Here is a 22,632-nt window from a genome sequence, read left to right on the forward strand (position 1 = left end):
ACAAGCGAGGCGGTGCCAACACCACAGATACCTTTATTGCTTGCTCCTCGCCCTCACCTCCCAAGCCCGTCTTCCCGCTGTCACAGCCTCTACTACCCGAAAACTCAAACTCCCGGCATGCCACGCGGGGGAAAGAACTACAACTCCCAGAGAGCCCTGAACTCGGGCGGGCTCCAGGGAGCAGAAGCCGAAGAATTTTCAAGGGTCGCGCGCTCGTTGGTTATTGGTCCTCAAGGAGGCCGTGGCCACGGGAGGTCCGTGGCGGTGATTGGCCGGCAGTTCTTGCTGCTCAAGATCCCAGAGGAGGCGGCGGAGCCTGCGCAGTTCGCGGTGCAGGGCGTCGTCCGTCACGGGACCCGTGAGGCGCAGGCGCGAGCTGCCCAAGGGCAGGATGAGGGGCGGATGGGAGGAGAAGCTCTCGAAGATGTCCCCTAGGAGACAGAAGAAGACGGCGTCAAATTCTGAAAATGGGCGTGAGGCAGCAGTGTTAGGGAGAGGCTGCGTCACGCCCGAGGGAAGGGACAGACTTCAACCAGCAATTCCCGGAGCGAGACCACTCAAAGACGAGTCTTGGGAGTCCCCAAGCATCATGGGAGTTGTAGTTCAGACAAAGAAAGAGAGGCACCGCTGCCTGGGAAACGGGCGAGGTAGTTGGGTTCTTGGGTCTGAGGAAGGAAGGTCTGGAACTTAGTTTTTACGGATTCCTTCGTGAGGGGCCTGGAACCCGAGCCCCTGGGTGAGAAGGGTAGGTTGTCGGGGAAGGGGCTGGGGGCCTGAACCCTGGGGGGGGGGGAGGAGGAGCTGGGGCTTGAAATCCCGTATCCTGGCGGAGGAGGGAGTTGGGGCCCATCACCTTATTGGGTCTCGAGGGAGGAAAGGGTTAAGGGTCCACAATCTGGGTCAGAAGGAGGAAGGGGCTATGGATTCCTAGGTCCTGAGGCCAGAAAACAGCTGACAGCCCCCGTGCCTCTGTCCCCACCGTGCCTCACCTGTGTCCACAGCGTCTCGCTCTGCAGGGGGAGGGTCCCAGGCAGGTGGTGGCCCACGGCCAGGACCCAGCTGGTAGTGGCTGAGCAGATGGTGAAGCTGAGCAGGGGTCAGCGTGGGGTGGTCAGTTCGTAGGCTGCTCCAAGAAGCCTGGTGGGAAGATGAGGTGAGAAGTCGGTGGTCGTTATGGGGCAGCTGAGAAAGCCTGAATGGAAGGCCCCCCCCAGAGGGTACCGATGTAGGGGGTCGGCCGTGGTGTCTGTGCTGCCAGATTGTGACTGCGAAGCCAGGCTGTCACCAAAGTGATGGTGAGAAAGGGGGTGCTCTCAGCTTTAAAAAAAAAAAAAAAGTGATTTGTGGGGCGCCTGGGTGGCTCAGTCGGTTAAGCTTCCGACTTCGGCTCAGGTCATGATCTCACAGTTTGGGAGTTCGAGCCCCGCGTCGGGCTCTGTGCAGACATAAATGTAAAAATTTTTAAATAATAAAATTTTAAATAAAGTTTGGATCTACTGAACTGAGATGACAACCAAGTCATCATTGCGGTGGAGCCAGATTGCCTGGGTTCAAAATCCCGGCTTGACTACTCTTTACCTCTGGCAAGTCCCTGTGCCTCAGGTTCTTCATCTGTAAATCGGGGGTGGAGGGATTAGGCACCACCTAATAGGGTTGTTCTGAGGTTTCAATATGGCAAGATCGTAAAATACTTAGAACACGGCCTGGTGCTTATTAAGTGCTCTGTAAAAGTCTGAGAAATATCAACAAAAGAAATCAAGGAACTTATCCTGCCCGAATCTCAGTTTCCTTGTCTGTAACAAATGGTCAATGAATAACCTATTTCTTGAGGCTTAATCAGCACTCAATGAGCAGTGCTTGACAGTGTTTGGTATCTAGTTTACGTTCAATGAATGTTTTGACTGTCGCATTCCTTGGTCTCATACCAGACTTTCGGAACCAGCATGACTGAGGGAGGGGGCCTTGGAAACTATTATTCGGAAGTCCCACTGGGATTCAGGTGCACTTTGGACGCTTGGGGCTGGCTTCTAACTGCCAGTGCATCACCCACGGTGTCTGCGCTGGGACTGGGGATAATGTGAGGGCCAAGGGGATGTCAAGGGTGGGCTGAATACAGAGGATGGATGGTGGGGGGGGGGGTTGGGGACTCGAGGTCAGGGATCGGGAATCACCTTGAGCAGGGAGGTGCGGGGCACACAGAGCAGGTTCACAGCTATGGAGAGTTTCCGGAAGAATTCAGTGGCAATGTCGCCCAGCCCGGCCCCCTGCAGCCAGTCCAAGACGAGGTCCAAGTTGGTCCGGATTTGGACAGCTCGGGACCATTGATAGAAAGGTCGGCCTTGACCTGTGGGGAAGGTTAGGAAGGGGAATGGGTGCGTGGACTCTGCCCTCCCGCCTCCCGGACCCTTCTTATTTTTCAGCTTGGGATCTGGAGCTTGCTCTCCAGACTCTCTAAAGATGAGGCCTGATCCTGTGGTATGTTCTGAACTGACTTGGGTCCCGATGGCTCCCGCCCCTTCCCCGATCTGACCCGCACCTCGTTCCATCAGCGAGTTGAGGAGGGATGCATTGGAGAAGAAGAACAAGTAACCGAAAGTCTGAGACACGAGGTCCGGATGCAGCTCACACTGGCTGGTCAGTTCCAGGGCTGCTTGGAACACGCCCAGGGTGGGTCTCAGCCCCGGAGGCATGGCCGCCAGCTCGGCGCCGGGCCCGGGAAGCTCTGCCCCAGCGGTAAAAGGGTTACTATCCAGGAGAGCAGGCAGCGTTGAGTACAGAGTCTAGGAAGATACAGAGATGGAAACAAATGATTGGACTACACCTTCCTGGAAGCTTCCGGGCGGTAGAGCTTCTGGGAATTAGAGCCCATTCAACCTTCAACACCCTAAAGGCCTCTGAGCAAATCCCTACTTTCCAGGTGGCTTTCCGGCATTCATCAGGCCTGGGACACCTCAAGCCTTGACATTTTTTCAGTGTTTATTTCTTTTTGAGAGAGAGAAAGAGACGGAGCTCAAGTGGGGGAAGGGCAGAGAGAGAGGGGCCGACACGGAATCCGAAGCAGGCTCCAGGCTCCGAGCTGTCGGCACAGAGCCCGACGCGGGCCTCGAACTCAAGAACCATGAGATCGGGACCTGAGCTGAAGTCCGACGCTCAGCTGACTGAGCCACCCAGGCGCCCCAGGACTTGTATTTCTCAACACGGACAGCTCGCGGAGGACAAAGGACGCTGAACAAAGAGGCCCCCTTCAGTCAGAGAGTGATTTATCCAGAATTCCCAAAGGAAAGAAAAAGAATAGAGAGTCAGGAAGTGGGAGCAAAGTGGCAGTGAGCCAGTGGAAAGTGAGATCGGGCCAAGGACAGGAAATGAGGTCAGAGCCGAAGAAGAAACAAAGCCACACGTGGCAGGAATGTACAGGAAGCGAAGCCTTGGAGGAAAGGGCTTCACAAATCAAGGCTGCGTAAGGAACATCTTTACGTTGATCAGTCCCCAAAGATCCCCGTTCCGTTTACGGACAGGGACTCAGACCCACGGTAAGCCTGAAACCCTGAGAATTCCAAGGAGCAATATCAAGGTCAAGGGTGGTTGGGGGCCTGGGGGAGAAAGCGGGTCCTCAGGACTAGCACTCCAGGGAGAAGGTCTGTGGCTTGGAAAAGGGAGTGAATTTGGAGCTATAGGAAATGAAGTCAGCAAACAGGAAGCGAAGCCTGATTACAGAGGACTTTTCGTTTAAATGACAGTGCCTGACACTATTTGATATCTATCATCTTTCTATTTTACCAGTCACTGAAGAGTGGACTTAGAAAACAGGAGCTTGAGGGGCACCTGGGGGGCTCAGTCAGTTGAGCGTCCAACTTCGGCTCAGGTCATGATTTCACGGTTTGTGGGTTCGAGCCCCGTACTGGGCTTTGTGCTGACAGCCTGCTTCGGATTCTGTGTCTCCCTCTCTCTCTCTGGCCATCCCCCACTGGCGCTCTGTGTCTCCCTCTCTCTCTCTGGCCATCCCCCACTGGCGCTCTGTGTCTCCCTCTCTCTCTCTGGCCATCCCCCACTGGCGCTCTGTCTCTCTCTCTCTCTCTCAAAAATAAAAACATTAAAAAAAAAAAGAAAAAGAAAACAGGAGCTTGAGAAAGTGATAAGGGTGATACGACCAGGTAGTAAAGTTCACTTGTCAAGAGGGGACAGATGCAGACACAGGAGAAGAAGCCAGAAAGGCGTAGGCTCCAACAGGAAGGGGTATCAGAACAGCAAAGCCCTGGGGTGAACGGGAAGTGATGTCAGAGAAGCGGGAAATCTCACAAGGTCAACTAGGAAGTGACGTCAGAGCAACATGATGTAATGCAAACCGGAAGTGACGTTATGTCGAACAGGCAGCAGGGGACAAGACCAACCTTGGTGAGGTAGTAGACAGACTGCTGGAAGGTACACATGATGACCTCATCCAGGAGGGCCATGGCCTCATCACATAATTCCAAGTCATTGCAGAGCTGTGGGTCTGAGGACAGACCTGGGGGTAAGAGAGAGAACCAGAGGCTGACAGGCAGGAGCCCAAGTCCCCAAGTAGAGGGAATGACAGGGATCCCGGACAGGCCTGAGCTTGGGTCAGAGCTCACCCTCCTGGTCGGCCTCCTTCTCCATTTCCAGCACCTTCTCCTGTACAAAACTCAGCAGCTCCGTGGTGTTGGCCATCCACAGCATGAGTGGCCGCAGCTCTACGGACACAGCCTCGGGAGTCAAGGGCACCTCGGGGACTCCCTCAGGGTGGCTGGAGAAGGAGAAAAGGACCCATTAACGGGACAGTCCATTATAGTCATGGGGGTGGGGTGATCTCTGCCCAACCCCCACCATAGTGTCCAAACCCCGAGCTCTGGATCTAATTGAGGACAGAGGCCAATCCCCATTTCACGGCTGGAAAAGTTGGGGGCCAAGGAAGAGCCTGCCCGCAGAGCCCCACCCCTGCATCCCTCTATAACCCTTCTTCCCAGAATGTCTCTTACTTCTCTGGCTGGCGGTCTCCGATTTCCTTGATCTTTTCCTGTAGAACAGTAAGCTCAGAATCAAGGCGCGTGGAATTGAGGGAGAGAGACGTATGAGTTAATACCCTAGTATTTCTGGAAGCACTTTTTTTTTTTTTTCAACGTTTATTTATTTTTGGGACAGAGAGAGACAGAGCATGAACGGGGGAGGGGCAGAGAGAGAGGGAGACACAGAATCGGAAACAGGCTCCAGGCTCTGAGCCATCAGCCCAGAGCCTGACGCGGGGCTCGAACTCACGGAGCGCGAGATCGTGACCTGGCTGAAGTCAAGGACGCTCAACCGACTGCGCCACCCAGGCGCCCCTGGAAGCACCTTTTTGACACAGCCTCTCCACGCTCAAATGGACCCTAATCCCCAGGTTTCAGAATGGTTTCATCTCTCTGTACCTTTTTTTTTCTTTTTTAATGTTTATTTATTTTTGAGAGAGAGAGAGAGTGTGTACACGTGTGAGTGGGGGAGGGGAAGGGAGAGAGGAAGACACAGAATCTGAAGCAGGCTCCGGGTTCCCAGCTGTCAGCCCAGAGCTGGATGTGGGGCTTGAACTCAGGAGCCGTGAGTCAGTTCCTTAACGGGACTCAGTCACTTGGCCGACTGAGCCACCCCGGCGTCCGTCCCTCACCTCTCCATACCTTTTAAAACACAAAGCCCTAGGGGCGCCTGGGTGATTCAGTCGGTTGAGCGTCCGACTTCAGCTCAGGTCGCGATCTCACAGTTCCCTGAGTTCAAGCCCCACATCCGGCTCTGCGCCGGCCGTGCAGAGCCTGCTCGGGATTCTCTCTCTCTCCCCCTCCCCCACTTTTGCGCCCGTGCGCGCGCGCTCTCTCAAAAGAAATAGAATAAACTTACAAAAAGAAAATAAAATACAAAGCCCTATAATTGCCGGCGGTCTACCTCCCTCAGGCCCACTTCTGCTCGAATAGAAGTTTCTTCTTACCGCCCAGGCCCTTCCTCAACCTTCGCTCTGAGAAGCCCTAGCTCCATTGGATGGCGACTTTAACCTCCCCCCACCCCCCCCAAAATCCAGAAATCTGGATGATTTCTCCCAGGTACTTCCATCTGTAGGTCCGATGGATTTGTCCTCCCTCGCCTCCAAGCACGGTCTTGCCCACTACTGTTCAAAGCTTCGGGCCCAACGGGCTGCCCGCCTCACCTCCCACAACGGTCTCTCCTGACTTCTCATCCCAGGAGCTCTCTTCCCCCGGCTCCCAGAATCGTTTCTCCCATTATCCCAGAGCCGCAAAGGTGGTTCTTCGCTGCCTTCTCTTCCGGCACCGCGGATGAATCCACCACTCCCAGCACCCCGCAAGATCCCTTACTGGAGAGCCCAGCCCCCTCCCAAGCATCAGGAGAGAGGTGGCTTCATCCTGCTCGACTTCCAAACCGGCGGCGGGGGACGACGAGAAGCTGGGGGAAGCCCACGGGGAGCAGACGGGGTTGGACGGCGGTTGGAGGCACTCACCCAGACAGCCTCCTTGATGAGCCGGGCCAGACGGCCCAGCAGGCGCGGCAGGTGGCCCAGCTCCAGCTCCCGGGCTGAATGCTGGACGCACAGCGCCAGCAGCGTGGCCGGCCCCAGCGGTGGTAGGTCCCCGGCGCCGGCCGCTGCTGCGCGCACGATCTCACCCAGCAGCGCCTCTTCCTCGCGGGGTCGGAAGCGCAGCACCGGCTCGCGGCCATCCAGGTAGGCCGCCAGCGCCTCGCCGCGCTCCTGCAGGCCCCGGCCGCACAGGCGGCAGGAGAAGGCCCAGCCGGGGCCTGGCGGGGAGGCCCCAGGATGGGTGGGCAGCCACGGCGGCCGCGCTGGCCCCGAGCTCCCAGCGCGGGGGTCCTTGTACATGAAGAGGAAGTGCTCGCCCAGCCCCAGCAGGTCGCCAGGGTGCAGCTCGGCCTCCCGCAGCAGGAGGCACCCGTTGTGCGTGACCGGGGCACCCCGGGCCGGGCGCACCACGGCCGGGGGCTCAGGGCCGGCACGCACCGTACAGTGCCGCGGCAGGATGTCGGGGGCATTGAGAAAGGTGTCCACATACGGGGCCGGGGACCCACCACGGGCCGAGGAGTTCCCGCCCCGGCCGAAGACATGCTGCTCCCGCGTCATCACATACACCACGAAGTCCTGGAGGGAAGGTGAAGATACAGGAGAGACACAGCTCCGTGAGGAACGGATGTTTCCAAAGGGGACCCTTGGCCACAAAGGACTCTCCCATCCACCACCTCGCTTAGAATGAACGCTTTCAAGGAGATCTCCTGGGATCCCCAAAGCCTCAGCAATGGCTTCCCCTAACCGTGAGTGGACTCTTCGATGGCACTTCCTGTGATGGACTGGTCCAGAACACCCATCTGGAAGACTGGCTGGGTATAAGGAAACCCCTTTCTTGACATGAGTTCTGTAATTGCCCTCCCTGAAATTATTGATGTTTCCAGGAGACATTTCTCCAGGAGACGCCCCCCTCTTCTCACCTCTTCTGAATGGACCCTTTCAAGGAAATCCATTCCCACAATGCACTCTCCCATGATATAGAGCCCAAAGAAGGGGTGCTTCCAAGAGCACCACACCCCCATGACTACAGTGGACTGCCCATTAACTTGCCCCTCAAAGAATGGAACTTTCCAAGGACATCTTTCTCCTCTGAGCCCTCCCATTTCTCTACCCCTGGCCCCATTTGCCAGTCCTTCCACCACCATAATGGGGACTTCCAAAGACATTTCCCCTTCTAATAAGAGCTTCTCTGAATATTTCCAAGACATGGGACGGATATCTTTAAGGAGACTGCCCCTTTGAACAAAGGTTTCTTCCATTATCTCCACCCCATGAACATACACTTCCAGGGAGACCCCCTTTCTACAAAGGACCCTTATTTTCCCCCACCCCATGCTGAACTCACTTCCAAGGAGAAATAGTACTACAATGGACTCACCTACTACCCCCACTCCCATGATAGAGGATTCCAAAGATACTCTCCTTTCCATCAATGGATGCTTTCAGTATTCTCATCCCAACAAAGAACATCTCCATGGAGCTCTCCATATAGTGGCTCTTCTAGTAACCCCACCTTATTAATAGATGTTTTCAAGGAGACCCTCTTCTTATAATGGAGTGTCCCATTTCATCCACCAAATGAAGAGGTGCATTCCAGAAGACCCCTTCCTAAATGACTCTCCCATCTCCATCCTATAAAAATGGAAGAGCTCAGTCTGGCCCCCTTCCTAAAATAGACTCTCTGTTCTCTATTCATGTTGGGAGAATAGTCATCCTGATATCCATAAATCCTACCCTGAACTCACGCATTACCTTTACCTCATGGATGGACATTTCCAAAGAGACCCCTTCCTACAATGGACTTGTTCATCTGTCTCTAGGAAATGGACCTTTCCAGTATGACCACCTTCCGAAGGTAAAATCTCCTGTTATCCATCCCTGTTTGAAGGAATGGAATGGTCCAAAATACATGAAACCCTTTTCTTTTCTAAAATTACTTAACCCCAGAAGGGATTCCACAGTGCCCACAATGAACTCCCAGGTTATAGCCACTCATGAATAGATGAGTGCAAATAAATTCCTCCCTAAGAGATTCACCTCTGATTCCTCTTCCCCAGGAAGGAATACTTCCATAGAAGCCTCTTTCTTAGAAAGGAATTTCTCATGAACCCCATTCAAAAGAATGGATGCTCCCAATGGTCCCCCTCTTCCCAAAACAGGCTCTCCTATTCTGCAACCTTGTCTGCAAACCCCTCCCTGTAAGGAACTTGCCCCAGTCAGGAGGGATGAATTCTTCCACGCAAGCCCTTCTCTCAATAGTCTTAACCTCTCACTCATACACACCCACACACAGGCCACCGAACCCAACTGGATCACTCTCTGACAGCACAAATGGGACTATTTGCTGAGCTCCACTACCTCCTAGAGTGGGCTTTCCCAACGATTCCCAGCAGTACCTGTGGAACTTGGCTGTACTGCTGTTACTCAAAGTTGGGCAACACCACAAACATGGCTCCCCCAATCATCGCGCGCGCGCACACACACACACACACACACACACACAAATGAGTCTTTCCAAGAGTACATTACGTTTCTATTAATGAAACAATTTCCCACTAACCCACGAATCATTTTCTACTATCTGCTAATCCTTTCTCCCTCTCTGCTGCCTAACACTCAAGCAAAGTTCTACTGTCACCCAAATATAGAAAACAGAAGCATCCGTACCACCTACGCCCCCTAACAAGAGTCAAATCATTCCAGTGTAAACCATCACCTTTAAAAAGCGGGTTAGTCTGCTCCTTCCAAGAAAATACACGCTTACCCAGAACAAGATCCCATACATCAATGAAATTATCTTCCTCCCAAACAAGATAGACACTTCAATTACTCCTCATCAAGAAATAGAGGTTTACAAGGAGATCCCTTTTCTACGATAGGCTCTCACATTCCCCCTTGACAGACAAAGGCAGTGTTTTCCCCCAACACTGCATGAAATGAACCGTTCCCCACTTGTTCTTCAGCAAAATCTTTTTCAGCCATCAACCTCCACGACTTTCACCTCTTCCCCCCATCCCCTGTCTCCCACAATGACCTCTCCTACCCTGGAACCCTACCTTGCTGGGCCCACGCCTTCCCGCAAACCTGAGACTACCGCGACCCAGGGGATTCTGGGAGTTGTAATTTTGTCGCCCTGCAGACGAAGGAAGGTCGAAGGAAGGCCGGAGCATAGTTCTCTCCGGGGTAGGAGGGGCTGCCTTACCTGAGCGTCCTGGTAGCCCTGGAGCAGCAGGAAGTAGGGACGGTTGCTGGGAGCCTGAATGAGGCACTGGGTCAACTGATCGAAGTCGCCAGGGTCAGCAGGTCCGATTTGGGTGTCGGCTGCCCCTGGGGCCATGCTAAGTGCCTGCTGCCTGCGCTCCTGCTGCCGCCGCCGGCGACCCTGCAGGCTGAGCTCCGACACGCTGCGCCGCAGGGACAGGTTTTCTGAGCGCTCTTTGCCCCCGGACCCAGCGGGGGGCCCTGACCCGGACCCTGGGCCCGGACTGGCTAGGGCCGCCCCTCCGGACGCCGCCCGGGAGCGATTCTTCTGCGGCCGCCACGAGGGGGCACCCGTGCCTGCGGAGAGACCGAGAGGGATGAGGCAGAGACTCCAGAGAGCGAGACAGGCTCGCAGAGCCGAGATGATAAAGAGACAAAAATTGACCACAGAGAGGTGAGGCTGCTTCCCACATTTAGTTTTCTGTATATGCTGTTCCCTGTGCCCGGCACGTAGTGGGTGATGGTGAACGGAAGGAACGAACTAGTGATTTGTTTCTCACTAGGCCGCGAAATCTAGGAGGGTGGGAACCTCATCTGTCATGTGCTCACTGTATTCCCCCAGGGGCCTAAATAATGTGTGGCCCACAGTAGGCGCTCAACCAATGCTTTTTTGGGGGGAAAAAAAAGACAGTGATGGTTGTAATTGCCTTTCTTTATTAGGCGACCACTATGTGCCAAGCCCTGTGCTAAAACCCTTTTATACATTTTCCGATTTCATCTTCCCCTAGGGTTTTGCAGAGCGGAACCGACAAAGAACGGATCGGAATCCAAGCCAGAGTTCAGAGCTCAGGAGGTTGACCGCTACCCCACTCTGTCTCCCCGATGGGAGGCTCAGAAACAGAAAAGCGTTAGAAGGTTCTGTGAGCAGCCCCTTAGAGCCAGGCTCCATCCCTGCCGGGCCCTGCTCTGCACTTACTGTTTCACCAAGGGGGCCACCTCCTGTTCCAGGAACGTTTCCTCAAAGGCCAGGCCAGCATGTAAGCCCTTGATGGTGTTACGTCTTCATTTCGCATGCGCCACCCTCAAATCTCCCACCCACAGTCTGCGGCCAACCCAGCCTAGATCTACCTGCTCCAAGGTCAGATCCTCTGAAGCTTCGATCTTTTTTTTTAATTATTCTTAAAAGAGGGAGAGCATGAGCAGGGGAAGGGGAAGGGCAGAGAGAAGGAGACAGAGAATCTATAGCAGGTTCCAGGCTCCCAGCTGTCAGGACAGAGCCCGACGCCGGGCTCCAGCTCATGGACCGAGCGATCATGATCCGATCCGAAGTCGGAGGCTTAACCCACTGATCCACTCAGGCGCTCCTAAAGCTTGGATCATTTTCGGCCCCAAACAAGCCCACCATTTCTTCACTCTCCAAGCTCCTCCCCCTAAGAGGCTTAATCTACGTCGGCCCTGCCTCTCCCGAGAGGCCTTCTAGCCACGCGGACGACCACCACCACTCAACACTTCTGGCTCTGGGTTACCCTCTTCAGCAGGGACCCCCCCAGCCCATCACAAGCCCCGCCCATCCACTCTGGCAATAACTCCGGTCTAGCCCCAGCCCCGCCCCCAACCTGACCCGGGGCTTTAGGCTCCTCCCATTCACACACCCCCCCCCCTTTCTCCCGTGGGCCCCGCCTCCAGCCTACCCTAGGTCTCTCCAGCCCCCTTAGCCAGATCCCGGCCCCCTTAGCCCCCCGGCCCCAAGCCCCGCCCAGCCTCCCCGCTGGCTCCGCCTCCAGGACAGGCCCCGCCCCGCCCCCGCAGTTGGGCCCCCGCCGGCTCACCGTCGCTGTCCGCCGCCCCGAAGGCCTCCTGCTCCAGGCGGCGCGCCTCCTCGCGGCCGCGCAGCTCGAAACGGCGCGCCCAGCCGGGCCGCGCTCGCCACAGCTCCTGCACCAGCAGCGGACGCTCCGAGTCGCCCAGCACGCGCAGGTGCTCCGCCCGCCACTCGCAGCTGCCCACGCCGCCCGCCGCGGGCCGGCCCAGAGCGTCGCACAGCGCGAAGGCGTCCACGCAGCTGCTCTCGCCTGGGCTGCCGCCGGGGCTCCCCGCCAGCCCGTAGCGCTCCAGCGCCTCGGCCACCAGCTCGCGTGCCGTGGAGCGCGCAGTGGCGAGCACGCTCTTGTAGTTGGCGCCCGACGCCAGCCCGGCGCCGAAGATCTTGAGGACCCCCGGGGGTGCCGTGGCGCGGGCGGCCAGCGGGGGCTCGGGGGCCACGCCCGCGGCCAGCTCAGGCAGCTTCTTCTCGCTGGCCCAGCGCTGAGCGCCCCCCGGAGTCCCGGCGCCTCCCGCGCCGCCGGACCCCGTGGCCCCGGTCCCCGAGCCCCGAAAGAGCTGGGAGATGCGCTTGGCGCGACTCCCGGAGGCTCCCCCGGCCGCCTTGACCGCGCCCACTCGCCGCAGCTCCACGTGCGGCGGCGGCGGGGGCAGCGGCTCGCTGCTGCGGCTCCCCGTGTCCGAGGAAGAAGACCTGGGAACCCGCCAGGGGAGCGGAGAGGCGGCAAAGAGACCGAGAGAGACAGGCCAGGATGGAGGCCGATGGTAGAAGACGAAGGAAGGAGGTGGGCAGAGACCCAGACGGAGGGATCAGAGACCCGGAGAGTGACAAAGAGACCCATTGAGAGGGGAGACAGATCCAGACCGAAAGAGCAAAAGAAACCCAGGGAAAGAGAGGGACAGAGACACAGATAAAGAGGGAGACAGAGACCCACAGAAGGGGGAGAGACGCGAGTGTACAGATACGGAGTTGGGCAGAGGCCAGAGTCAGAGAGAGAGAGAGAGAGAGAGAGAGAGAAATAAATGAAGGCGAGTGGCACCTAAGGAAGTTGCAAGAGGTAAGCAGGGAGGGGAGGAAGGAAGGGTAATCAAACCCTTGCCCCTGTATCCCCATCGCCTTGTCCATCCAGCGAGGGCCCCTATCCAGGCCCGGCTCTTCCCCGACCGGACTCTGAGAGCACTGTGGCCCACTGTCTGTCTCCTCCAGCCCGCCACCTCACTTGCCCATTCCGGAAAGGAACTGCAGGCAACGCTCGGGACCCCTGGCCTTACCCGGTGCAGAGACTGGATCAGAAACGAGGACAATTGGGAGGTAGGTGGAGGAGGGACAGGGGCCTGGAGGAGGTGGGCACTCACTTAACAGAGGCGGCGCTAGGCCAGCGGCGTCCCAGCTTGGCCAGCTGCTTCCTGGGAGAATTGATCCACAAGCCCACGGGGAGGTGGAGCTTCCCGAAGCGGGGGCTTCCGCCCTCTTTCCGTTCACCAGATAGCATGGCCCTGAAGAAGGATGGGTAAGACCCCAACTCCTGAGTTCCCGAGTAGTGGGGTTTGGGATGGAGGGGCCTGGGGCTCAAACTCCTGAGTCTGGGTGGAGGAGAAGGATGCGAGCTAAGCTCCTAGGTGCTGGGATGGGAGATGGGTGGGGACTGGCCACTGGGTCTGAGGGAGGAGGGGTCTGGACTCCTGGCTCCCCGGTTCTTACCCTGCTTCAGGTCCCAACAGCACCCCGGGGCCCTGGCTCCGTTGGCCCTGGTTGCTTCCTGACCCCGCTGTTCCCGTTCAGCCTTTGCCTCTGTCCCGGCTCCCAGCACTGGGTGGGGGACAGGAAAAGGCGAGAGGAAACCCGGCAGGAAGAGCTGGGAGGGGGCGTCCTGTGAGGGGACCGGGCCTGGGGGAGGAGATCTGCGGAGGGCAGGCCCTTCTCTACTCCTTGATTCTGGAATTACATCTCAGCTAGTTGGGCACTGCCTTGACACAGGGAACTGACTTCCCAGTCTCTCCGAGGACAGGAGACCCGCCCCAGAGCTCTCCTCTCGGGAAGCCAAAACTGAGAATCTGACCGGAGAAAATGAATCCGATATTTAGGCAACCAGATAAATCTTTATTTAAGCCTTGGTGCTGTGGCCTTTTCTTCGTTCGGTACCTTGGGAAGCTGGGTCTGTGACACCTGGCTCTGTGATAGCTGGGTCTGTGACAGCCGACTTTGTGGACCCTAGTCCTCTGGGGCTGCTGCCTTGTCGGTACGGACCCAGGACTTGACCGAATCGATCAGGGTCCCAGACCTAAAGCAAAGTACGCTGGGGAAGGGGGGGGTGCGATCGTGTAAGCAGATTAGGTCCTGAGTGAGGGACACCCCTCCCAGCCTCCCTATATCTGATCCTTTTCTATGACCCAAGCTTCGCCGCCCTGGGTAAGCACGCCCCTCTTTTCTAAGCCCCTCCCCCTAACACCTCCTCCTACGTCAGGACGTTGGAGACCCCGCCCCTCGCCCCAAGCCCTGCCTTCTCCCGGAGGCGGCTCACGAGGTGGCAAAGCCGAGGATCAGAAACACAAAGCCCCAGATCAGCATCTCGAACAGAAAGCCTCTCAGCACCCCCCCAAACCCAGGACCCTGAGTCCCATACGTCTGTCGACTCCCCAGCTCTGACCTGTGACTTCAAAATGGATGATCGTGGCTGGGCCGGATCGCTCAGTGCCCAACTCGCAGCGGTAGTTACCCGCATCCTCTGGCCTCACCAGTCGCTTGATCAGGGTGGGCCGTTTCCCCTCGGACACCAAGGTCTCAGAATTGCTCCCCCAAACCTAGACCCAAGCTCAAGGGGTCACAGAGGCCTGGGGAATTCAGGGTTTGGGGCAGTACAGGTGTGAGGGCATCACGGGCTCTCAGTGGGGATGATGGGAGTCCAGGGTCACTGGTAAGGGCATGGGGTCCCCGGGGATCCCTAGAAGTCACACCTGGTGGGTCATGGGTCATGGGGATTGTGGCAACAAGCTTGTGGATGAGGGGGTCGGCGTTCACACAAGCCTTATGGACTTGGGGTTAAAGGGCCCACCCTGTAAAAGCTGTAATAGGTCAGGCCTTGAGATAATTTATGCCAGTCGAGCTCACAGTCCAGGATCAGGTCTTCCGTTTCATGGACGTTGATTTGGAGCACTGGTGAGAGGGGTTGTGCTCCTTTGCCTCTTCAAGGTTCCTGGTCCTCCCTCAACTGCCTCCACTTGGTGGCGGTCCCACCTTCTCTGGTGGGCGGGCTACAGTCTCCTCCCCCTCTGGCCCCGTCACAAGTCTGGCTCCGCCCCTCTTGCGCCAACCCCTGCGGCTGCCCCAGCTCTCTCACCCCCACAATCTCTGGATTTTCGACAAGCGTGAAGCTGCTTTTTACAGTTACTGCACCAGATCAGAAGCTGCAACATTGTACCTGAAGGGACAGGATCCAGGCTGTATTCGCCCTGAGAGGCGAGGCTAAAGGCAGGGCCAAGGTCTGGGGCGGAGTCAGGCGCCTAATCCCTAGAGCTCAGCCCAAGGGGCGGGGCTAGAAGGCAGTCCTCCCTGAAGAGGAGTGGAACCAGTCTCAGGAAAGAGCGCCCAGAGAATAAGACCCGTTGCCCAGGAAGTCCGCTGTGCAGAAGGACTACTGGGGACCAGGAACCTCTCAGACGTGGGGAAGGAAGAACCACCGAGACCCAAAGCCAGAGGAGAAAGGCTGGGTATTCACGGTGCAAGGATGAAGGATAGAGAGCCAGGTCCCGTAATCCGGACTCACCACATTTGTTGGGACAGAAATCTGCCTCAGAAGGAAGAAAAAGCAAAACAACAACAAAAAAGGATTATCAGATTCCTGTTAAAGGAGATGAGAGGGGGGAGAAGGAATAGGTTGCGTTTGGGCTCTGGGGATGGAGGGAAGAAGGACACGGATGTCTGGATCTCTGGGTCCCAGGGAGGACGCGGTGGGGAGAAGTGAGAGGCTGGACATAGAAAGCAGGGGCTGGGGACTTAGACCCTGGACGTGTTGGGGGAAGGGGCCGTGGTCCCTGACAGAACCCATCTTCCCCCACCCTTTCTTTGGAACCGAGCGACATAGCCCTGAAAGGCTGCCTTTTCCAGAGTCAACATCCAGGAGAACTCGTTCACGAAAGTGTCATCTGGGAAGGAGCAGGGTGACATAGAGTGGTACCCCTCCCCCGCCCACCCCAGGAGGAGATGCAGGAAGTTGGCCTCCATCTGAAGAGGCTGGCGTTCCACCTTGGGGCCATCTCAGGGAGGGACAGTGACATTGAATGACCACTTAACAATGCGGGCCACTGAGCTAAGCGGCGCCTGGCGTGCAGACACTGTTAGGACCCACTTTAGAGGTGACAAACCAGGGAAATTCCTCTCTCAAGGCCACACAGCTAAGGGGTGGCCAGGCCTGAAGCTGAACCAAGGCAGGTGGGCTCCAGAGCCACCACCAGACCCGTCCTCACCAACAATCATTTTTATACAAGATTCTGGAGCCCCATCCCCTGGCCCCTGTGTGGATTTACCTGCTGCACCACTGTTTCTGATAAGTCTCACACTCCTCAGAAAACTTAAGACTGACGTTTCCATTGTGGCCTCATCTGGAGGGACACAGAGGATGGGGGAGAGGAGCTAGACCTCAGATTCCAAGTCTTAAGGTCTCATTGGCTCAGCTAGTGTCAAAAACTACACTACCCATGAGGCTACTGGGCAAGGCCAGGGCTGTAAAAGGATTGCACGCCCGTTGACTTCTGGGAGATGTAGTTTTTTTTTTGTTTTTGTTTTTGTTTGTGGGTTTGTGTGTTTGTTTGGTATTTTACAAAATTGCAGGATAAGGACTAGGGAAACAGCGTATTCCTTTGCCCAGGGGAAGGCCTGGAATCGGCATCTCAGTCTTCTCCATTCACGAACCCAGCAGACTCTGCCTCCAGCCCTTACCTCCTGTCCCGCCCCCCGCAATCCTAGCACCAGACCCCTGCTTTCCCTCCACCCTGGATTCCCACGCTCTACCCTGCCCTCACCGATAACCCCCAGAAAGGTATCCTCTAAATATGGCAGGTCCCGGAAATTCCTCACGGTTTCTCTTATCCTTTCCATCACTTGTCTGTGACGCCCGGGGGCGAGGTGGGTAGGCAGGTATTCCTTTTCCAAGGCGTCCAGCGCGGCCACGACCCTTGGATCACAAATGACACAGCTCCGGGCCCGAAGCAGGCAGCCGGCCAGCGCCGCCACCAGGAGGGCTACTTGGGGACCCATTGAGGCCAGAGGGCTCAGCCCCGCACAGAACCCCGGGGAGGGTCCTCCCACCCCACTCGGAGGAGGTGATCGCTAAGGGGAAAGAAGCTATCCCTGAGACGAAGAGCCCCAGTTTGCAGGGCTCCCACTTCTCCGTTAGGAAACCGAGGTGTCCGGAGTCCCGAGGCACCCTAGACAGCTGCTGCCCGACCTTGACCTTGAATGTTGTAGCGGAACAGCCGAAACCAGGCTGAGGGCTTTTGGAAGGGACGAGCAGGCCACCGTCTTCCAGTCGATTTCCCAAGACTGAAAATAAGGATGTTGTTGGGGAGAGGGTGACGTTGGTCACGTGATGTGGAGGGCTTTATGACCGGAGCCAGGGTCACCTTTCACCCCGATCTACAAGGAATTCCCACACCCTCCCCCTTCTACGTTACTACCTGGCCCGCCCCCCCCCCCCCCCCCCCCCCCGCCGGACTTCCCTAGAGACGACGCTCCCCGGGAGTTTTCTTGGCCCCGCCCACAAACCCAACTCTGAGTCTGATTGGACGGCACCAAAGGGAGGCTCCGCCTATGGTTCCAGGACAAAGCAGACAGCCCCCTCACAGACTAGAAAGTTCATCTGGTCCCCCCAGACTAGGCCCTCAGTGGTGGGGTTGCCGTGCTGGGGGCTGGGGTGAACTCGTGAGTCTGGGTGGAGGAGAAGGATGGGAGCCCAGCTCATGGGTGCTGGGATGGAAGACTGCTGGAGACGGGCTCTTGGGTGTGGACCCCCGGATGCCTGGGTCTTCCCCTGCCTCAGGTGCCAACAGCACCCCGGAACCCTGGCTCCCTTGGCCCTGGTGGCTTCCTGACCCCACTGTTCCTGTCGGGCGTTACCCCAGCTCCCAGCACTGGCTGCAGGGCAGGAAAGGGCAAGAGGAAACCCATGGTAAACGTGGGGACAGGGTTCCTTGGAGAGGACCGGACCTGGGTGGGGTGGGGAGAATTCGGTAGGACTGGTCCTTCCCCACTTCTTAATTCTGGAACTACCTCTCAGCCAGTGAGGCCCTGCCACGACGAAGGGACACGGTTCCGGTCTCTCTTTCTAGGACAGGAGACCAGCCAGACCTCGCCTCTGGGGAAAGCAAACCCGAGGACCAGACCTGAGGAAATGAACCTGATGTAGAGACAACCAGATAAATCTTTATTTGCGCCTTGGCACTGTGGCCTTTTCCTTTGGAACTTTCCAAACCTTCGGAACCTGGGTCTCTGAAAGCCAACTGTGTGAACGCTGGTCATGTGACAGCTGGCTCTGTGACAGCCAACTCTGTGGAAGCTGGTCCTGTGGAGCAGCTGCCTTGTCGGTGCGGAATCTGGACTTTATGGGATCGATCACCATCCCAGACCGAAAGCAAAGTACGCTGGGGGACGGTAGGGTGCAAAATGCGGTAACAGATTAGGTCCCTCCCCATATTTGATCCTTTTCTAGCAGTGACCCAAGCTTCGCCCATGTAGGGGAGCCCCTCCCAGTTTTCAAACCCCACAAGACCCCTCCCACATTAGGAAGGTGGGGACCCCGCCCCTCACGCCAAGCCCTGCCTTCTTCAGTGGTTGGCTCACCCAGTGAAAAATCCTATGATCAGCAGGAAAAAGCACCAGAGAAGCAGCCCTATCAGACGGCCGGTCTGCACATCCTCTGGGTTTGAACACTCTGAGGGCACGAGGGTCGGGGAAAGGTCATCCCAGGTTTCCTCCTCGGCCTCGGTTCTAATGGCTGGTGACTGCGTTCCAATGGTTGGTGACTGGGTTCCAATGGTTGATGGCTGGGTTACAATGGTTGCAGACTTGGGAGATGTCGCCGTCACCGAGATGATTTTCCGAGGCAACACTGATAGAGAAGAGGAAATGAACGGACCTGAGAGGGTCCCAAGGGTCCGTCCTGACCCAGGCAAGCTCTCGTCAAGCGTCCCCAACACCCAGGCCTTCCAGGAGATACTCCCAACCCTAACTGCAGAAAGCAGGTCAAGGTGGCTGGGGGCCACACCCAGGCCAGGAAGCCACACCCCCGTGGCCTGAAACCACACTCTGACAGGAAGTTTTAATCCAACTGAATCCCCCACTTCGTTTTAACGAAACTGAACCCCACACTTCTGTCAACAGCACTGACCTGTGACTTCAAAACGAATGGCCGAGAATAGGCTCACTCCCGGAGTGCCCAACGCGCAGCGGTAGGTGCCTGCATCCGCGGGCCTCACCAGTTGCTTGGTCAAGGTGGGCCATTTCCCCATGTACAACAAGCTGTCAGCTTTGCTCCCCCAAACCTAGACCCAAAGCTCACGGGGTCACACAGGCCTGGGGAATTCAGGGTTTGGGGGAAGTACAGGGGCGAGAGCATCACGAGACCTCAGGGGAGAGATGGGGGTCCAGGGTATACCCTTAAGGGCGTGGGGTCGCCGGGGATCCGTAGAAGGCAAACCGGGTAGGTCACGGGTCACAGGGATTGTGGGAACAAGCCTGTGGCTACAGGAGTCGGGGGCTCACAACCCTAACGGATATGGGGTTGAAGGGCCCACCCTGTAAAAGCTGTAACCGGTCGCGCCTGTAGCAATTTTGTGCCAGTCGAGCTCACAGTCCAGGACCAGGTCTTCCTTTTCATGGACGTTGATTTGGCGCACTGGGGACGAGGGTAATGGTGGGGTGCTTCCTCGTGCTTCCAGGCTCTCCATCAACTCCCTCCAACCGGGTCTAAGCCCTTCTTTGCTAACAGGCCAGGTTCAGTCTCCTCCCGGTCAAGACTCCCTCTCTCCTCTGGCTCCGCCCCTCCTGCGCCAACCCCTCCCGCTGGCGCCAGCCCTCTCACCTCCGCAATCTGTGGACTTTCGACAAGGGTACGTGTGCAGCAGGCAAGAATCGCACCACCTCAGAAGCCGCAACAATACACCTGAAGGGGCATGAATGAGGCTGTAACTCGCCCCGAAAAACGGGGCTCCACGGAGAGGGCAGGGCCAAGGTCGGGGGCGGAGTCAGGCGCCTAATCCTTAGAGGTCAGCCCAAGGGGCGGGGCTAGAAGGCAGTCCTCCCTGAAGAGGGGTGTAACCAGTCTCAGGAAAGAGCGCCCAGGGAATAGGACCCGTTGCCCAGGAAGTCCGCTGTGCGGAAGGACTACTGGGGACCAGGAACCTCTCAGACGTGGGGAAGGAAGAACCACCGAGACCCAAAGCCAGAGGAGAAAGGCTGGGTATTCACGGGGCAAGGATGAAGGTTAGAAACCCAGTTCCCATGATCTGGACTCACCACATTTGTTGGGACAAGAATCCTCACCTGGAGAAAACGATGAAATGATAATCAGATTTCAAAGGTAAAGGACACCAGAGAGGGGGCCAGGGAATAGGTGGGGTTGGGCTCTTGGGTTGGAGGGAGGAAGGACCCGGGTGCCTGGAGCTCCGGGTCCAAGGGAGGGCGCGGTCCGTAGCGGTGAGGGGCTGGACGTAGAGAAGCAGGGGGCTGGGGACAGAGACCCTGGGACTGGTGGAGGAAGGGGCTGTGGTCCCTGACGGAGCCCATCTTCCCTCACCTCCGTGAAACCGAGCGACATTGCGCCGAAACGTTTCCTTTTCCCGAGTCAACATCGCGGAGAACTCCTTCACGAAAGTGTCATCTGGGAAGAAGCAGGGTGACAGGGAGTGCGACCCCTCCGCTCCCCACCCCAGGAGTGAGGTGCAGAAAGTTTGCCTCTGTCTGAAGGGCATGCCAATTCCCGTTGGGGACTTCTCAGGGAGCCACAATGAAATTGAATGACCACTTGACCACGCCGGCCACGGAGCTAAGCGAGGGCTGGTGTCCAGGCACCGTTATGATCCATTTTAGAGGCGGAAAACCTCCTCCAAGGCCACGCAGCTAGGGGATGACCGGGGGTGGGGGGATTTGAACCTAGGCAGGTTGACTCCAGAGCCAAAAGATTCTGGAGCCTCTCCCCTGGCCCGTGTGTGCATTTACCTCTTAAACCACGGTTTGTGATAAGTTTCACACTCCTCAGAAAGCTCGACGCTGCCATTTTCATTGTGGCCTCATCTGGAGGGGAACAGGGGATGCGGGGAGGGGAGCTCTAACCTCAGATTCCAAGCCTTAAGCTCTCTTGGCTCAGCTAGTGATACAAACTACAATACCCATGTGGCTCCTGGGCAAGGATGGGGCTGGAAAGCGATTGCCCGCCCGTTGCCTCCTGGGAGTTGTAGTTTTTATCCAAAATGGCAAGGTAAGACGTAGGGAAAGTGAACTCCTAGCCCTGGCAAGCCTGGATTCTGCATCCCAGCCTTCTCCACGCCCGAACCCAGTAGACTCTGCCTTCAGCCTTTCCCTCCCGTCGCCCCCTGCCCCTAGCAATTCTAACACTAGACGCCTCCTTTCCCAGGACCCAGGGTTCCCACGCTCTGCCGTGCCCTCACCGACAGCCCCATTTAAGGTAGACTGTATATCTGGCAGGTCCTTGAAATTGTCGACGGCCTCTCTTATCTTTTCCATCACTTCCCTGTGCCGCCCGGGGGCAAGGTGGGTTCGCAGGTATTCTTTTTCCAAGGCGTCCAACTGCTTCCCAACCCTCTCATCACACGTGATACAGCTCCGGGCAGGAAGCAGGCAGCCGGCTAGCGCCGCCACCAGGAGGGCAACTTGGGGACCCATTTCCCCAGGGCGCTCAGCCCCAGCAGAACCCACCAGGACTATCTGGACTTTATGGGGAGGGTCCGCCCACCCCACACGGAGGAGGAAGTGATCGCTAAGGGGAAAGAACCCTTTCCCGGCGACAAGACCCCCAATTTGTTGGGCTCCCGCTTCTCGGTTAGGAAACCGAGGAGTCCGGAGTCCCGATGCACCCTGAACAGCCGCTCTCCGACCTTGAGCTTGAAGGGTGTACCCTCGAATACACGTAGGGTTCACTGAAGAGCGGAATCCAGGCTGAGGGCATTTAGAGGGACGAGCCGGCCACCTCCCTCCAGTCTATTTTGCCATGAGTCCTCTTAAGGATGTTGTTGGAGCGAGGGTGAGGTTGGTCACGTGACGTGGAGAACTTTGTGACCGGAGTCAGGCTCGAGGATCGCCTCGATGTACAATGGAATCCCACAGCCGCCGCTTTCTACCTGCCTACACTGGGCCCCCGACTTCCCTAGAGACACTCCCAGGACGCTCCATTGGCCCCGCCCAGAAACCCAACTCCGAGTCTGATTGGACGGCAACAAAGGGAGGCTCCGCCTATGGTTCCAGGATGATGCGGACCGCCCCCTCTCACGCTAGACCTTTTCATGCATTCCTTCCAGATGAGGCCCTTGAGCGGTCGCGTTGGGGTAGCGGGGTGGCTCAGACTAATGAGTGCGGGTGGAGGAGAAGGATGGGAGCCTAACTCCTGGGTGCTCTCATGGGAGATGCCTGGGGACTGGCTCTTGGGTCTCAAGTAGGAGGCGTGAGGATCCCCGGGTCCCCGATTCTTACCCTGCGTCAAGTCCCAACAGCACCCCGGCGTCCTGTTTCCGCTCTCCCTGCTTGGTTCCCAAACCCGCTGTTCGTGTTCAGCCTTTGCCTCTGCCCCGGCTCGCAGCAGTGGCTGGGGGACAGGAAAACCCCAGAGGAAAGCCGGCCGGAAGAGTGAGGAGGGGGCGTCCTGTCAAGAGATGGGCCTGGGGGAGGAGATCTGGGTAGGGCTGGCTCTTCCCCACTCCTCGGTGCTGGAATTACATCTCAGCCAGGTGGCCCCGCCCTGACCAAGGGACCCCGCTTCCGGGTCTCCTAGGACAGGAGACCAGCCCCAGAGCTCTCCTCTCAGGAAACCAAC

General features: G+C 57.3%; 3 protein-coding genes across 4 annotated transcripts; all 3 read right to left on the reverse strand.

Moving 5' to 3' along the window:
• Positions 1-13: 13 nt before the first annotated feature.
• Positions 14-13,431, reverse strand: RASIP1 (Ras interacting protein 1). 2 transcript variants are annotated; one of them, XM_086690302.1, is made up of 12 exons: positions 13,296-13,431; positions 12,950-13,090; positions 11,602-12,287; positions 9,774-10,129; positions 6,494-7,147; positions 4,995-5,032; positions 4,611-4,762; positions 4,389-4,492; positions 2,537-2,780; positions 2,172-2,344; positions 990-1,137; positions 14-431 (listed from the first exon to the last, which is right to left on the reverse strand). In XM_086690302.1, the coding sequence occupies exons 2-12, from the start codon at positions 13,084-13,086 to the stop codon at positions 199-201; spliced, it is 2,925 nt and encodes a 974-aa protein (XP_086546428.1). In that variant the 5' UTR covers positions 13,087-13,090; positions 13,296-13,431; the 3' UTR covers positions 14-198. The 2 variants fall into 2 exon arrangements, with proteins under 2 accessions (XP_086546428.1, XP_086546427.1); XM_086690301.1 differs by having other exon boundaries at positions 4,389-4,504.
• Positions 13,432-14,179: 748 nt separating this feature from the next.
• LOC112850690 (izumo sperm-egg fusion protein 1-like) lies at positions 14,180-15,758 on the reverse strand. The gene is made up of 5 exons (XM_025914215.2): positions 15,650-15,758; positions 15,358-15,378; positions 14,932-15,012; positions 14,647-14,747; positions 14,180-14,395 (listed from the first exon to the last, which is right to left on the reverse strand). Exons 1-5 carry the CDS (start codon positions 15,756-15,758, stop codon positions 14,180-14,182), a joined length of 528 nt encoding a protein of 175 aa, XP_025770000.2.
• Positions 15,759-17,991: 2,233 nt separating this feature from the next.
• LOC112850782 (izumo sperm-egg fusion protein 1-like) lies at positions 17,992-22,608 on the reverse strand. The gene is made up of 9 exons (XM_086690314.1): positions 21,254-22,608; positions 20,805-20,879; positions 20,383-20,466; positions 20,103-20,129; positions 19,669-19,749; positions 19,382-19,482; positions 18,976-19,129; positions 18,429-18,696; positions 17,992-18,229 (listed from the first exon to the last, which is right to left on the reverse strand). The coding sequence occupies exons 1-9, from the start codon at positions 21,486-21,488 to the stop codon at positions 18,013-18,015; spliced, it is 1,242 nt and encodes a 413-aa protein (XP_086546440.1). The 5' UTR covers positions 21,489-22,608; the 3' UTR covers positions 17,992-18,012.
• Between the last annotated feature and the right edge of the window lie 24 nt (positions 22,609-22,632).

This window comes from Puma concolor, chromosome E2, assembly GCF_028749965.1.
Source record: "Puma concolor isolate L17-30 chromosome E2, mPumCon1.1.hap2, whole genome shotgun sequence".
NCBI classification, from domain to species: Eukaryota; Metazoa; Chordata; class Mammalia; order Carnivora; family Felidae; genus Puma; species Puma concolor.

Excerpts from the sequence above, each read along its gene's own strand:
- RASIP1 (XM_086690301.1), bottom strand. The coding sequence starts at position 13,086 with ATGCTATCTGGTGAACGGAAAGAGGGCGGAAGCCCCCGCTTCGGGAAG. Across the intron at positions 7,148-9,773 it reads AGGGCTACCAGGACGCTCAG|GACTTCGTGGTGTATGTGAT; the intron begins GTAAGGCAGCCC and ends CCTTCCCTCCAG. Across the intron at positions 432-989 it reads GCGAGACGCTGTGGACACAG|GGGACATCTTCGAGAGCTTC; the intron begins GTGAGGCACGGT and ends TCTGTCTCCTAG.
- LOC112850690 (XM_025914215.2), bottom strand. The coding sequence starts at position 15,758 with ATGTCACCCTGCTCCTTCCCAGATGACACTTTCGTGAACGAGTTCTCC. Across the intron at positions 15,379-15,649 it reads CGCTCGGTTCCAAAGAAAGG|ATTTCTGTCCCAACAAATGT; the intron begins GTGGGGGAAGAT and ends CTTCTGAGGCAG. Across the intron at positions 14,748-14,931 it reads AAAATCCAGAGATTGTGGGG|TGCTCCAAATCAACGTCCAT; the intron begins GTGAGAGAGCTG and ends CCCTCTCACCAG.
- LOC112850782 (XM_086690314.1), bottom strand. The coding sequence starts at position 21,488 with ATGGGTCCCCAAGTTGCCCTCCTGGTGGCGGCGCTAGCCGGCTGCCTG. Across the intron at positions 20,880-21,253 it reads TACCTTAAATGGGGCTGTCG|ATGAGGCCACAATGAAAATG; the intron begins GTGAGGGCACGG and ends GTTCCCCTCCAG. Across the intron at positions 20,130-20,382 it reads TGTCGCTCGGTTTCACGGAG|GTGAGGATTCTTGTCCCAAC; the intron begins GTGAGGGAAGAT and ends CGTTTTCTCCAG.